Genomic DNA, 13,618 nt, shown 5'->3' with positions numbered 1-13,618 from the left:
CGCAAACTGGGGGTGACATGGGTCACCTAAAGATCAGGGTATGAGGAAAGTCTCGCCCTGCCTGACAGTCAGAAATGTTAGCCATGTGGCCATCATAGGTGCAGTCACCATCTGTTCAAACTAAAGATGTAATTAATGTGTGAGTGTAAAGGAAACCTGCATTTACATGAAAAGCCATGGCTGCCACCTAGAGACAGACACGATGTTTGAGGAGCTCCTTCCACATGTGCTCTGGTAGACGGTCACCAGAATGGCCATGGAGAAAGGGGATACTCTGCTACCTTGTCTCCTGGCTGAAGCCATTGGTCCACCATTGGAGGCTGCCCTGGGGACAATCACCCACTTGGATACACAACGGACCTTCCTTTCTCTAACAGATTTCCTGGGTTTGGGACCCACATCCTAGAATCCCCCGGGACTCCACTCAGTGCCCTCTATGTCTGCCACCCTCCCAGGGACCCTCTTACCTTGCTCCATCATCTCTAGCAGCCCCTGTTTGATGAGCTCCTCCCGGCCTTGCTTACCAGTCATCTTCTTCTCCAGAGCTGCGGGACACAGAAGCACCTCATTAAGTCACAGCCAAAAGCAGCACGGGCTCACAGACCACTGCCATGTGTGCTTGGTGAACAGAAAGAGACAGGGAGATAGCAGATGTCTGAGGCTGGGGACCTGTCCGCTGCCAGAGACTGGGGTGAAACAATCTCGACTCTACTACCTAAGCCATCTGCTAAGCAACATCCAAAACTCCAGCCACAGAAAAGCAAGCGGCTTCAGGGCCATGTCTAGAGATCACTTCTGCAATGGACTTTCATGATACCTTCCTCAACTCTGGCTCCTAGTTCATGCTCACCTCTGCCCCTCAGTGACAGATGAGGAAGCACCCTCACTGCAACACCAGAGTTCAGGGTACGCCTCTGTTGTTAGTGCTGGCTTTCACTGACTGTCCATCAGCCCATCTGTCCTCAGATCACATCTTCCAGCTAACCCAGGATGAGAGCATTCAGAGGACCAGCCACCAGAGGCACTCCGGTTAACCCTCTTCTGACTGCCCCTGGGGTGTTCCCAGAAGGTATGCTAGGACACAGGACATGCCTGCCCTGACTCAGGTTCAACTGATGACCCAGAGCCAGAGGAACAGGGAGAGGAACCACAGCTTGCACTTCGAAATAACACTCCTTGTGGCCTCCTACCCCAAGACAGACAGACACACACACACACACACACACACACACCTTTCATTTGTCTAATGAACCAATTAAACAACAGTTGCTTAGATCTTGACATTCTCTTTGAGAGCCCGGAGTAGAGGTTAGTGGGGTCCCAAAGCCACTGGTTGTGTAGAACACTCTGACAGGTGGTTAAGAACACAGCTGGCCCACCTGTCAGAGCTCAGAGCACCCACAGGGGCTGACAATGCAAATGGCGTGTTCCAAAGTCTTTAGTGAGCATGGATGTCAAGCCACGTTCTGAGTTCCATGCTGGGAGTTCCTGGAGGAAAAGCAAAGCTGTCCCCATCCTTGCAGAGGCTGGGATGACAAGGCCATCCACACTTTAAACCTAGTCTCACACTGACTGAGCACCTACTGTGGGCACTGGGTACTGGCAGAGCATTGTGTAGGAAAGGTCTGGTCTCTACTTGTGACCGGGAAGACCTGGATGGCAGAGAGGACAGGTGGAAGTGTGGAACAGAACCAGGGAAGGGAGCCTAACAGGGTTGCCTGTATGAAGGACAGACAGGATGCTTCCAGGACAAGATACTGTCAGCTGAGTGCCTTTCTCTAACCTCAACTTCCAAACCAACTTCCAAGTATCATGGTGTGGGGGAGGGGACAATGAGGGTGGCTGAAGGGGAGGACAGGCTGGGGGGCGGAGAGAAGGACATGGAGTCTGAGGCACTCAGGTCTGACTGATGACCCAGAGTCGCTTAAGGGTAGAAGACCTGTTTGCTCTCTAAAGCTTGAAGGTCTCTGCTTCATCTCATCTTAATGTCAGGACTGGACATGTTGAGATCTGCTGCATCAAAAAGGGAGAGACTGAGGGGGGAGGGGGAAACAGGCTGAAGGGGGAGGGGAGGCAGGCTGAGGGAGGAGGGGAGACAGGCTGAGGGGGGAGGGGAGACAGGCTGAGGGGGGAGGGGAGGCAGACTGAGGGAGGAGGGGAGGGAGAGAATAAGGCTGTGGGATGCCAGTGCTGTTAACCAATTTCCAAATATCTAAGTTAGGAACCCAAGGTGTCAACTTGGGGGTCTTTCAGCCCTCTCAGAGTCCTCAGAGTACCCTGAGAACCCCAGGCAGGACCAGTGCCACAAACCTTGAGGCCCAGAGCCACTCACCCAATCCTGTCCATTTTCCAATTCATGCACCTAAAGGCAGAGGTCACCTGCCCCAGCCCCTGGCCTCCTGGGCACTGTCACCCTTTGACAGGACCCTGGGGATGGAGCTCAGCTTTCTATTTACTTTCTGCCAGGCACACTTGAAGCGCTTGGAAATTCTTAAACCGTTCGTCCTGCTTTCATTCCTGTCAAGGATAATTTGTCAATCAACTTCTTGAGTGATTAAAATAATTTGGTAAGTTGCACACACAAGAGTGAATGCTGAGCCCTCTGCTGCTGGCTTCCCTTACCCCTCCCCCAGGCTGGGTGCAGTGGACACCTTGGGCTTTTGTCTCCACCATCCTCCAAGCCCCAGGCACGTACCTCTTCAGAGCTGGGCAGGAAGCTGGGGCCCCTGGGACCCCAGAGGCAATAGCTTAAGACAGGCACTTGCCAGGCATGTCCCTGGGGGCTGGGACTAGCTCCACGTGTACAACCTCACTAATTGCTTACAGCTGCACTAATAGGCAGGGGCTCAGAGGGAGGGCCCTGAGGCCCAGGCTTCTTGGCTTCTGGGGTTGGTGGCTCAGGTCCCTGAGCTTAGAAAAGAGCTTGGTGGCCAGTGCTGGAGATCCTACCAGCCCTCCCTGCCCTGGGTGAGCAGCCTTCTCTCTGAATCGTTTTCTCTTTCAGAGGACGGGCTCCCTGCTCAGCAGCACCTGACGCTGTGGCCTCTCATCTGGTCATTCCATCATGGACGCCATGCCACGGTGCAGCGTTGGGATATAGTTTATATGGTGAGGCAGAGGCGATTAGACAACACGGCGCAACCCCACTTCCCACCGAGCCGGCACTGGCCGGGTATAAGGCTTCGGTACAAGTGAGTGGGGAACCTCTGGATCCTTGGGTAGGAGGTGGTGAGGTGAGTGTCCCTAGATACTGCTTAGAAGCTGGGGAGCAAGCCCGTCTGCTCCCAGAAACTGCGCCATAGCATGGGTTGTGGAACAGCACAGGCAGATCCTAGGAGCAGCGAGCCCCGTAACCAGGGCCCCGCTTTGTCTGAATGGGAGAGCCAGGGCCACGGCCCAGTCATTTGTGAGCTGAGGGCTTGAGCAAGAATAGCAGCCCTTGAGGCTGGAGGGATGGCTCAACAGTTAAGAGCACTGGCCGCTCGTCCAGAGGACCTGGGATCATTTTTTGACACCCACTTGGGCAGTTTTGTAACTACAGTTACTGGAGATATGATCCCTTTTTCTGGCCTCTGCAGGCACCAGGCACAAACATGGCGCACTAATCTACACACACACACACACACACACACACACACACACACACACGTGCAAGCAAAACACTCATTGCTGTTATCTTAGTGAGCCATGGCTGATCAAGAGCTCACAGCACAGCACCCTGTGCTGACCCCGGCAGGCAGTGAGGCTCAGTAACCAGAGTGGGGCTGGCAGTGTTGTGTGGCGTGGGGGACCCATGCTCACCGGAGCCTTACCTGATGTCGTCTGCTTCAGCTTCTCATTTTTCTTTTTCCTCCATTTCCAGGGTTTGAAGATCCTGCCCAGGGTGGCCAGCTTGCTGTTCCTCCGCACAGGGGGAGTTCGAATCCCTGAGACGAGAGGCTCGGAGCGTGCTGGGGGAGTTTGGTCCATCTCATCTGCAAAGTGACAACAGGGAAGCGTCTCAAGGGAGGATTCCAGGCTCACCTTAAATGACTTTTTAATGCATGCAGCTCAGGGAACTGTCAAGGGAGGAGCCCCTCCCTGGGCTTCCTTCTAACAGAATGCACACAGGAGGCGGAGTAATTCATGAGGGCTAGAATCCTCCTTCATCCCATGGATACCCTCTCTCTGTAGCAGTTAATCACTTACCTTCCCCACCTCTTCATGGTAGTCTGAAGTCTGGCCAACTGCATGTTGAACTAACTTCCCTCTGCCCCAGGACCTTTGTACACGCTGTGTCTACTGCCTGTGCTGCATTCCTTTCCAGCTTTCCTCTACCTTAGCAAGGGATGGCCAAACCTTGTCATCTAAGAATGTGTGGGGCTGTACCCATAGCTATCCTGAGATTCTTGCCTTGTGTGGACTGTGGATTAAATACAAATATTGAATGTAAATGTACTCAGACAAGATTCCACCCCCTCCAGGAAATTTTCACTCTGTTCCTGTGGAGACTGGGCTGAGCCCTTGGTGTCAGCACTATGCCCACAGACATCAGGGGACCACAGAGTCCCTCAAATCCCCTTCCATTAGTGATCAGCACAGACCAGGCCCAGCTACAGACCACACCCAGGTCTGCCCATCAGATCACCACAGTGAAAAGCTGCAGAGCAAGCCTGAGCCATAATAGATGAAGGATAATGCCTTTGCTCTTGGGTCCCTCCTGACTGGGGACTTAAGGCAAGTGTACACAGAGGGGACTGCACACAGATGCTCCAAGAAATTCCAGGCAGTACAGTGTGCCATGCTAGAGACAGGTAGCATCCTGCAGGTTAGCCTGGTTCCTGTGGTCAGGGTCTGAGCAAGGTGTTCCTAGGACCTGACATAATTTGCAAAAGCCATGAAGAAACTTCATCTAAAGCAGAAGGATGCAGGTCCCACGAGTCAAGGGACCCAGTAACATATTGTCTTGGGTCCCTTTTGTGATTTCAAGAGAAGAAAACACTGGTCACCGAGAAGCACATGAGTGCCATTCTCTATTCTGACAAATTAGTCATGAAGCCATTTCTCCACTGTGCATGTCCCTTCCCATGATGCAGCAGATTTTTTTATTATATGCATGTCTAATTATGCACAGGCATGAGATGGCAATAGGGGCCTCTCTCTGGGTCCTCACTTTTGAGGACATGCTCTGCCTTACTGTGAAGAAACCTCCAAATGAATTCGGGTTGTCTCGTGCCTGGGCTGAGGAGTATGACTGTCTTTAAGTTTGGTAGTTGCCAAGGGAGGAAAAACAGCCCTCCTTTAGACAGGGGTGTATGTGTGGCTCGATAGAAGTAGGGATCTGACGGGGCTCAGATTGCTAGGAACACTGTAGAGGGTGTGTGCATGGTCAGTCCAGGCAGGTGACAGAGCTGGGCTGCCAAATGTGTTACTAGAAGAGGACTGTGTATAACCCCAAATAAGTGGCCACCCAGGTTCCTCAAAGGTTGCACGCCTCAGATCCATGGAGAACTGGCTCCTCCTCTCCCCAGGCAGGATACAGATGTAGTTGAGGATCAAGTAAATTCATGTGCACAGAGGAATACAAACCCAAGGAGAAGCATTGGGTTAAAACCACCATGTAAGAGGGCATGACAATTCACAGAGGCAGAGGCAGGAGGGTTGAGACCAGCCTGGGCTACATTAGGAGTTCCAGGCTAGCCTGGGCTACATTAAGAGTTCCAGGCCAGCCTGGGTTACATTAGGAGTTCCAGGCATGCCCTACACACACGTGGGAGACCCTGTCTCAAAAACCTTGAAAAAGATGTGTATGCAAAATCACGCTGTCCATGCTGCTTCTGTGCAGGGCGATGTATAGGTCCAAGCTGGTATGTGTGCAAAGGACGAGTTTGTAGAGAATCAAATGCTGTCTGTGGGGGCTGGGCAGGGAGGGACACACCCCATAGGATGAGGTTTCAGAGCCTCTGACAATTGTGGCTCTGTTAGAAGTTTTGTTCGGATGAAAAACAAAACTCAACTAGTGTGAAAGGACCACAGGAGCCGATCAGACCCATGGTGCTGCCACAGCCACCTGCTCAACAGAGTCCAAGCACCACCCTGGAGGACCCTCCCCAGGCAGGGTTGTCACTTCCATGCGTGAGAAGGACCAAGTCCCTTCTACACTCTTGAATTCAAGCTTCCCCTGTCTCTTGGGAAAATTTTACAAGCCTGATTCAAGATGGTGGACCCTGACCAAAAGCCCCTTCACAGTAGTCAAGCCCTGACACCACCTCCATGACCACACTGCCACCCTGAGCCTCCCATAGCCAGGGTTCCATTTGCCACCAGCGAGGAACTGAGACTCCAGAGTCTGGCAGAACAGAGCTGAGTGTGAGGACAAGGTTCAGAAGCAACAGGCTCTGGGAGGTGGCCTGGGATTGGGGGGAGTCAGCCTTCAGAATCCAATGGGTCAAGATCCCCCACTCTAAGTTTTCAATCAAGGCTTCTACAGTCCCACCTTCTGACACAGAGCGGTCCATTGTAACCCATCTATAAAGCGGATGCTGCAGCCTCAGACTGGAAGGGCCAGCCTGTGGCGGCTCCTGCAGGTGCTGCAACCATAGATGGACAGAAAGGACTAGCATGTGGCCCCGCCCAGAGGAAGGCCAGCTTCAACTGAGAAGGCTGAGTGTGGAGTCGACTACTGATCCCTCCGCAGACCCTTCCAGGGATGGGAAGGGCCAGCACATCGTAGCTCCTGCAGGCTCTCAAAGCAGTGACTTCACACGCCTTACTCGGGATGAGCCTAGGGGCTGCTCGTCCCTGCCACCTCCCTGCAGGCACCACTGACCAATAAGACCAATAAGGAAGAGGGTCCCAAGAGGCCATTCCCCAGTGCAGTGTCACAGGTGGACCGAACACCTGGCAAACAGTGGGGAACAGAGCATATTGGGGACAAGGGTAGCTCAAAGATGCCCATCAGTCTTGGACCCTTCTGTCGGCGCCTCCCCATGCCACACAGTGCATCAGGATACAGACGGTCTCTCCATTCCCAAGGCAATCTATCCCATGATCCTCCCCTTTCCTCTCCTTCCTCCACCCACTGGTGCCAGATGGGTATGGAACTACCAGTCCGTTGGTCGCAGCAACATTCTTGGCACAACAGGACACAGGATGGGAAGAGGCCAAGTCTCCTAAACCTCCAGCTCACATGATGGAGACGTCAACAAGTGTATCTGAAGGCACAGTATCCTGCATCCTCTGATCCTTGTAGCCCTCACTAGAAGCACACACGGTGGAAGGATAATGGAGTCTCAGAGGGAATCTGGAGGAAGAGAAGTCTGGGTGGGGATGTCCATTAAAGTAACTAGTGGGTTCCCACAAGAGACACCAAGCAGGCTCCGAGGGGAAGGGCATGAAGGTGGCCCAAGCCTCTTAGCAGCTGGGGCAAAAAGCAGCACACACAGGTTAAAGGCAAGTCAGTCAGGATCCTCTGTTACTGACCCAAATCACTAGATCCCTGGCCAACTGGCCAGCATCTTACCCCAAGATGCCTACGCTAGACTTCTACCTGGTACTCTATGAGCCGTAGACATAGGGAGCCGGTCACTTGACTTCTGGCTCAGCTCCAGCGCCAGTGCTCCCTGGCTGGGGGAAGACAAACCACCAATGTAGTCTGTGTTCTGCCTCACCCCTACGTTGCCATTGCCCAGCCTTCGTGATAGCACACACTCATGGCTGGCACAACTGCTAAGACCAGGAACCCAGAGGCAGCCTGGCCTCCATCCCGGCTCTAGTGGAACAAGTGCTGGCCATTCTCCTACCATCCTTATGCCCTCTCTATGATCTGTCATGACAGGTGGGAAGATCTCTGTCCTGCTATGACATGTGACTTGTTTCAACATGAGGTGAGGAGGAGTGGCAGGAGGGCCAGCTTCCTCTCCCTTAGCCACCTCCTCTTTCTTCTCCTCTACCTCACCTCTTCCTCCACCAATTCTCATTTCCACAGTTGATACTGTCATGGCTGGTTCAGTCAACCTCCACCTCTAGCCCACCCTCCATGACCAGAATAGGTTTCGAGAAGGGCATCCTGGGTCTCTGACACACACTCATCCTCGATGCATAAAGGGAAGCAAGGGGCACTTTGGCTACTAAGCAGACCACGTTCCTCCCATCACTGAAGAACTCATTCATTCATTCACCCACTCAACCATTCTGCAAATACACATTGGCATCGGCTAGGCATCAGGGATTTGTCCTGTCCACAGAGTACAGAGAGGAAGGGAAGGGAGAGAGCTCCTGTCTTCCTGGGGTTGGAGTGACAGGGAATAGAGACATTTAGTAGGGATGGATTGTCTTCATCTGTAGAAGACAGTCCATGACATTCTCCACCTGGCCCCATTCCACCCATCACCTCCCATCACGTGTTATTCACGTGTGCTCGTGTGATCGTGGAGGTCTCCATTCTTCCCACCCACATCCCCTCCAGAAGCTCCAGGAGGACAGGGTTCTGATGGAGGAGGGGAGGCCCAGTCCTCAGGGTTCAGGGAGTGTAAGCACACCACATGCCCAATGGGGACCAGGGAGATCCTGACCTAGAGTCTGGGCTGCATGGTAACCTTGCTGGCAGGAACTATGGAAAGGCTGTGCAGAGCTGGGCTACTAAACGTCAGATAGTGGATGTCCCTGCGGAATGGGCTGTGCAGGTCAGAGGGTGTCTCACAGGACGGCTGGCAGAGTGTGAGAAGCAGGACACCGTGAGGCATCTGACCCTGATCGACAATTCAGCAGGAAGCTACTGCAGCATCTTCAGGTCAAAAGCCCCATGACATGCCAATCAGTGACGCACAGGACAGAGCAGTTGCTCCGTGCAGCCTCACACCATCAGGGAATCAGAGACAGGCTTGCAGAGGTCTGAAGGCTGTGGACTTGAGCCCATGCCTCTTCCCACCCTGAGAGTCTCAAACCCAGGGCCAGGTGGGAGACCAGGAGCAGGAAGGTCGCCATGTTTGAAATTGCCATCTCAAGAGGGGATGAGTGGGGTATATGGGGGATCACTGAGGGGGTTCACTGAACAGGAGAAAGTCTTGCTACCTGAGTAGGTGCAGCCCACCAGATGCCCACTTCCACCCCCATGACTGTGCTGACACACTGGGCATAGGCCATGCCACATCTTGGTAAATACTTAGCAAGGGCCATGCATGTGTGTACAGAGGGAGGGGACAAGTGAGCATCCTGTTGTTGTCTTCTGCTGAGTTCTCTCTGGAGTAACAGATACCACCTTCCCCTAGCAAAGAGATTTTGGGAGGTGCAAAGGCCTCATTAGTGGGTCCCATTAGCAGGTCTCTGGGTAACACTGCAGTGCTAACTGCTGGGCTGCCTCTGCCACCTCTGAGGCATTAGCAGCTAATTGCTGTAACACCAGCTTCCACATTTAGTGGCTGCCTCCCACGTGTCCCTGTCGTAACCTTGAGGCTTCCTTCCTGAGGTTCTCAAGTGATGGAGAGGCCACGCTATTCTGAGGACTTGTTCACACACACACACACACACACACACACACACACACACACACACACACACACGAGTCCTACCTGCCCACCTCAGAATCAAGGTGGCCCGTGCACAATGTCCATGGAGGCAAGAGTCCAAAGCTATTCTAGACCAGCACCTGGCTGGCATCACCTTCAGAGCTGGTTTCCTAGAGCCCTTGGCCTCTGAGCTGCTGTCCCCTCACCTATTGCCCTGTGAGTCATTCCACAACACTCAGGGCTACTTGAACAGACACTAGCTCAGCCAGAAATCCCAGGATTCACAGCTGCAAAGGCTGAAGCCAGGACCACCCCAGTCCACAACCCTGATACCCAAGTATTGTGACAATAGGCATGTCTGCTTCTCCCTAGCAGCCCCACTCTCTCTTTCCTTCTCCACCAAGACAAAATCTCTTCTAAATTAAGTGGGAAGAGACCCTACCCCCCCTGGGGAAGGAAGTCAGGCACGTGTGACCCAGTGGCCTCAGGGTGACCAGGGACCATCTACACCAGAGCACAGTGGAAGATGACTTTCTACTTAATCACTTCATTCATTCACTCACAGACTCATTAATCAAGGGTCCTCAGAGAGCTCCTGTGTGTCAGGATTGCTCCGGCTTCCAGACAGAAGGACAATCACCATCATTCTTCAAGGAGTCTCCTTCTTCTGGATACATGCAGCCATGAGCAAGTGCACGGTCAGATGAGGAAGTTCATACTAACCGAGGAACATGACCAAGAACTCTGTATTCGGTATGGAGTCCTTCCCTATCCCATAATCCAACAGAGAACACCAAAGGAACATCACAATGGGATGAAGCACCGTGCCAGGTCTGAGTGTTCTGAAGTGGTGCTGGGCACCATCCCTGCGACAGGGCTTGCTGACCACAGGAAAACCAGGGGGAGACAAGACAGGACCCACCCCCTGCAGAGCGGACTGCAAAGGCTGCTGGGAGTGATGTAGGTGAGGCGGCTTTGCACTCAGGCACTGAAGTCCAGTCGCAGTGAGAGAGGGTAAAGGGTGCAGATTTTGGGGTGCAGAGTGGGGAAAGAGCCAGGCCAAATGCCAGAGAGCCTGCCCAGATATAGCACAGAGGTACCATGGTGTCAGTTCATGATCCCCGTCCACACACAAACAAGCACACACCACACCATCACCCATCAGCAGCAGCATCTCATGGGCTGAGAATAAGAGGGGAATGATCTCTCATTTAAGAAACATATACTTGTTAAGTATTGGTGCATGAAAAACTGATGTGCCAGCAGGAATCTGTGCACTTGAATGTGAAAGATCTTCGGCTGAGTTTAGAGAACAGGAGACCCAGCCAAGAGGGGTACAGGGCTCTGACAACAGGGAATGACTGAGGGCCCTTGTGTGAGATCAGCCTTGAGACAGATGACTGGAGGTTCCGGACTCTGTCACAGGACACAGCAGTGGACACAGAGGGCCTGCTATGTGCTATGCTCTGCCCTGCACTCCTGATATGAACAAGAACCTTCTATCCCATTCTAACCCTAGCAGGCGGAGTACCATTTTCATTCTCCTGCCGGTGCTGGGAGAGACTTAAGATGTTCTGCAGAAATCTGTGCCCGCTTGTCTGTCAGACTATGAGACAAAGGACTCCAAGGAATCATGATTTCTTCCCCAAGAAGCTCATGCTGGGAGGAGGAAAAGGCCGAAGCCAGTAGCCAGCCACAGGAACTTACATCCAAGGAAAAGATTTCTTTCCATTCTGATGGCTTATCAAGACCCCCTTGCAGAAGATACTGGAGGCCAGACAATGATGGGTCAGCAATGGGTGGGACCGGAGACAATGACTTGTCAGTGATAGGAGGGACCAGAGACAGTGACAGATCAGAGGAGGGACCTGAGACAGTGGTGGGTCACTGATGGGACCGGAGACAATTACTTGTTAGCGATGGGAGGGACCACACTTAGACCAGGACAGATTAGCTCTGCAGACCTCTTGCCCTCTATTTAAACCTAAATCTCACATCAGGACTAGGAAGATGGACTTGGGGCTCTGTTCCTCTTCCTAGTGTGGCCACATTGAATAAATCTCTTTTCTCCCTTTTCTTTTACTTTTAATCGTCTGGTCAAAGACCAGGTGTCCAAACCTGGCTTATCAGGGCTGCAGGACCCAGGCTCCAGCCCTAACAGCTCCAGAAACATCCCCACTGTGTGTACAGTGACTCTCTAGATTTTAAGCAGTGAGTATGTATTGGATGACAGGGGCCAGAGCCCACATCTAACCTGTGTATACTTCCCTCAGCTGATCACAAGCAGCCATCATTGAGAGAAGGCAGCAGGGAGATGGGGACTTGGGAACTAAGCAGCCAATGTGACTTGGAACAAAATCTTGGGAAGCATCAGGGGCCAAGAGGCTCATTTCCTGTGGTAAGACAGCAGACACAAGGTTTGGCAGCCATCCCTAAATGCCCTGGCATGCAGGGTATGAACTTAACCAAATCAAGCTTAAAATGTTTCAAGTCTCACGTGCAAAAGCACCCCCTCTGTGGCCTCCACACCTGGAGAACTGTGGAGTGACAGCAACAGCTGGGTGGTGTCACACATGCTCAATAAGGGCCAAACAGGGCCAGCTCAGTACCACCTTCAGAGGCAGGCTTAGCGCCCCCTACAGGTCTCTGCTTAGTATAGAGGCAGGAAGTGGCCTCTCCGGGAGTGAGGGTTGGGGGGGATGCTAGATATTTATTTAAAAAGCAGGGAGAGTAATACTCAGAGAGTTCTCTCCTCTGGGTGAGCTTATCCATACACAATACCTTGGGTCGCATCACAGCTCACTTGGACAGAAACCCCTCCCTAAGACTTTTTCAGTGTGGAGCAAACAGGGGTCTTTCTGTAAGAAAATAAACCTCCCAGACACACACAGCTGCCAACTCTGCACCATGCCAGAAGCAGCCAGTGGTCATAGCAGGAAGGTGAATGAGAACAAAGGGAAGAGAACAAGGCTGGGCACACACTCTGGAAGCAGGACAGGACATTCTGTGGTCTGCTGTGACTCCTGGGGTCTCGAATTCCTCAACAACCCAGGCTCCACCCAAATCACTTAGGCTCCACCCACATTAATCCAGGCCCCGCCCACATAAACCCATCGGGAACTCATTTCCTCTTCACTGGCAGGAGCAAGCACGGGAAGAAAAGACAGAGGTCGGCTCAGTTTAGAAGTGTAACAGCAGCAGTTAAGCACACCTAAGACTGCGCATCCCTGGGTGCTCAAGGGGAGGCTGCTAAAAACATACATGCCCTTCCGGTTTTAACATCTGCAAGAGGCAGGAAGCCGCAGTGCAAAGTAGATGACTGACATTTACGACTGAACCTCGGAACCCGGGCTATCTGACCTAGTTTCTCCTCAGACAGAATCACCTAGTGTCACCTGCTTGCTCATGATTGGTGTTACCTTCAGGGTATCCCAGGTGACCCTCACCAAGGGATGTTCTCTGTGTGAAGAAGTAGCTTCTCCTAGACCGCAAAGCCTCTCTTAAAAATCCCAGCTCCACACCAGCAGGGCAAAGGCTCTGAGAAGTTCTGCGGGGGCAATCCTAGACTATTTCAACACCCACAGGAACAGCTGCCCAAGACTGTCCAATACAAGGAGAGCTGTAAGGCCAGGCTCACGATACTCCTGTTAAGAAACGTTAATGACCATTCTTAATTTGAAAATAAAAGTCTTCCTACTCTCTCTACTCCAAGATTGTGCCAGGATTTGGTTCTGAAAACCTCTAAACTATCATATTCTCTTAGCTGTCCAAGGCCTTGTACCCAGAAGTAATAGTGAAGTTGAGGGGACAAAAATGGTCACCACTGCCACTGGGTGGAAAACGGAGACACCACTCAAGCCGCCTTTCCCACTCAGATGCATTCTGGGAATGACAGAGCTCTAACCGGGGTGCCATCTGCTCAGGATCAGCCTGCGATTCTGCCAATGGTCATCAGCCTCCAGGCAGATGGCCAGTTCCCCGGGCAAAGCAGAGTGCAGATCTGTGACTCCGGATGCCCTGGAGATGCTGGGCAGAGCTTGGAGCATGAGCTTAGACAGGAGGCAATGGGGTTAGGGGCCAGGGTCCGGAGGAGGAGGGTGGGGTCCGGAGGAGGAGGGTGGGAGGGAGGAGGG

At 52.7% G+C, this 13,618-nt stretch overlaps 1 protein-coding gene across 1 annotated transcript in view; it reads right to left on the bottom strand.

The window, feature by feature from the left end:
• Positions 1 to 13,618, bottom strand: part of PHACTR3 (phosphatase and actin regulator 3) — a gene marked incomplete at both ends in the record, with an annotated part of 177,418 nt that overhangs the window by 67,376 nt on the left and 96,424 nt on the right. Inside the window, 2 exons of the mRNA XM_080924871.1 lie at positions 468 to 545; positions 3,813 to 3,974. Coding sequence (XP_080780997.1) covers positions 468 to 545; positions 3,813 to 3,974 — 240 coding nt within the window. The remainder of the gene's footprint in view (positions 1 to 467; positions 546 to 3,812; positions 3,975 to 13,618) is intronic.

This window comes from Micromys minutus (assembly GCF_963924665.1).
Source record: "Micromys minutus genome assembly, chromosome: 11".
In the NCBI taxonomy this organism is placed as follows: Eukaryota; Metazoa; Chordata; class Mammalia; order Rodentia; family Muridae; genus Micromys; species Micromys minutus.
The sequence above is the reverse complement of the archived record's forward strand: the minus strand, read 5'-3'. Positions and strand labels throughout refer to the sequence as shown.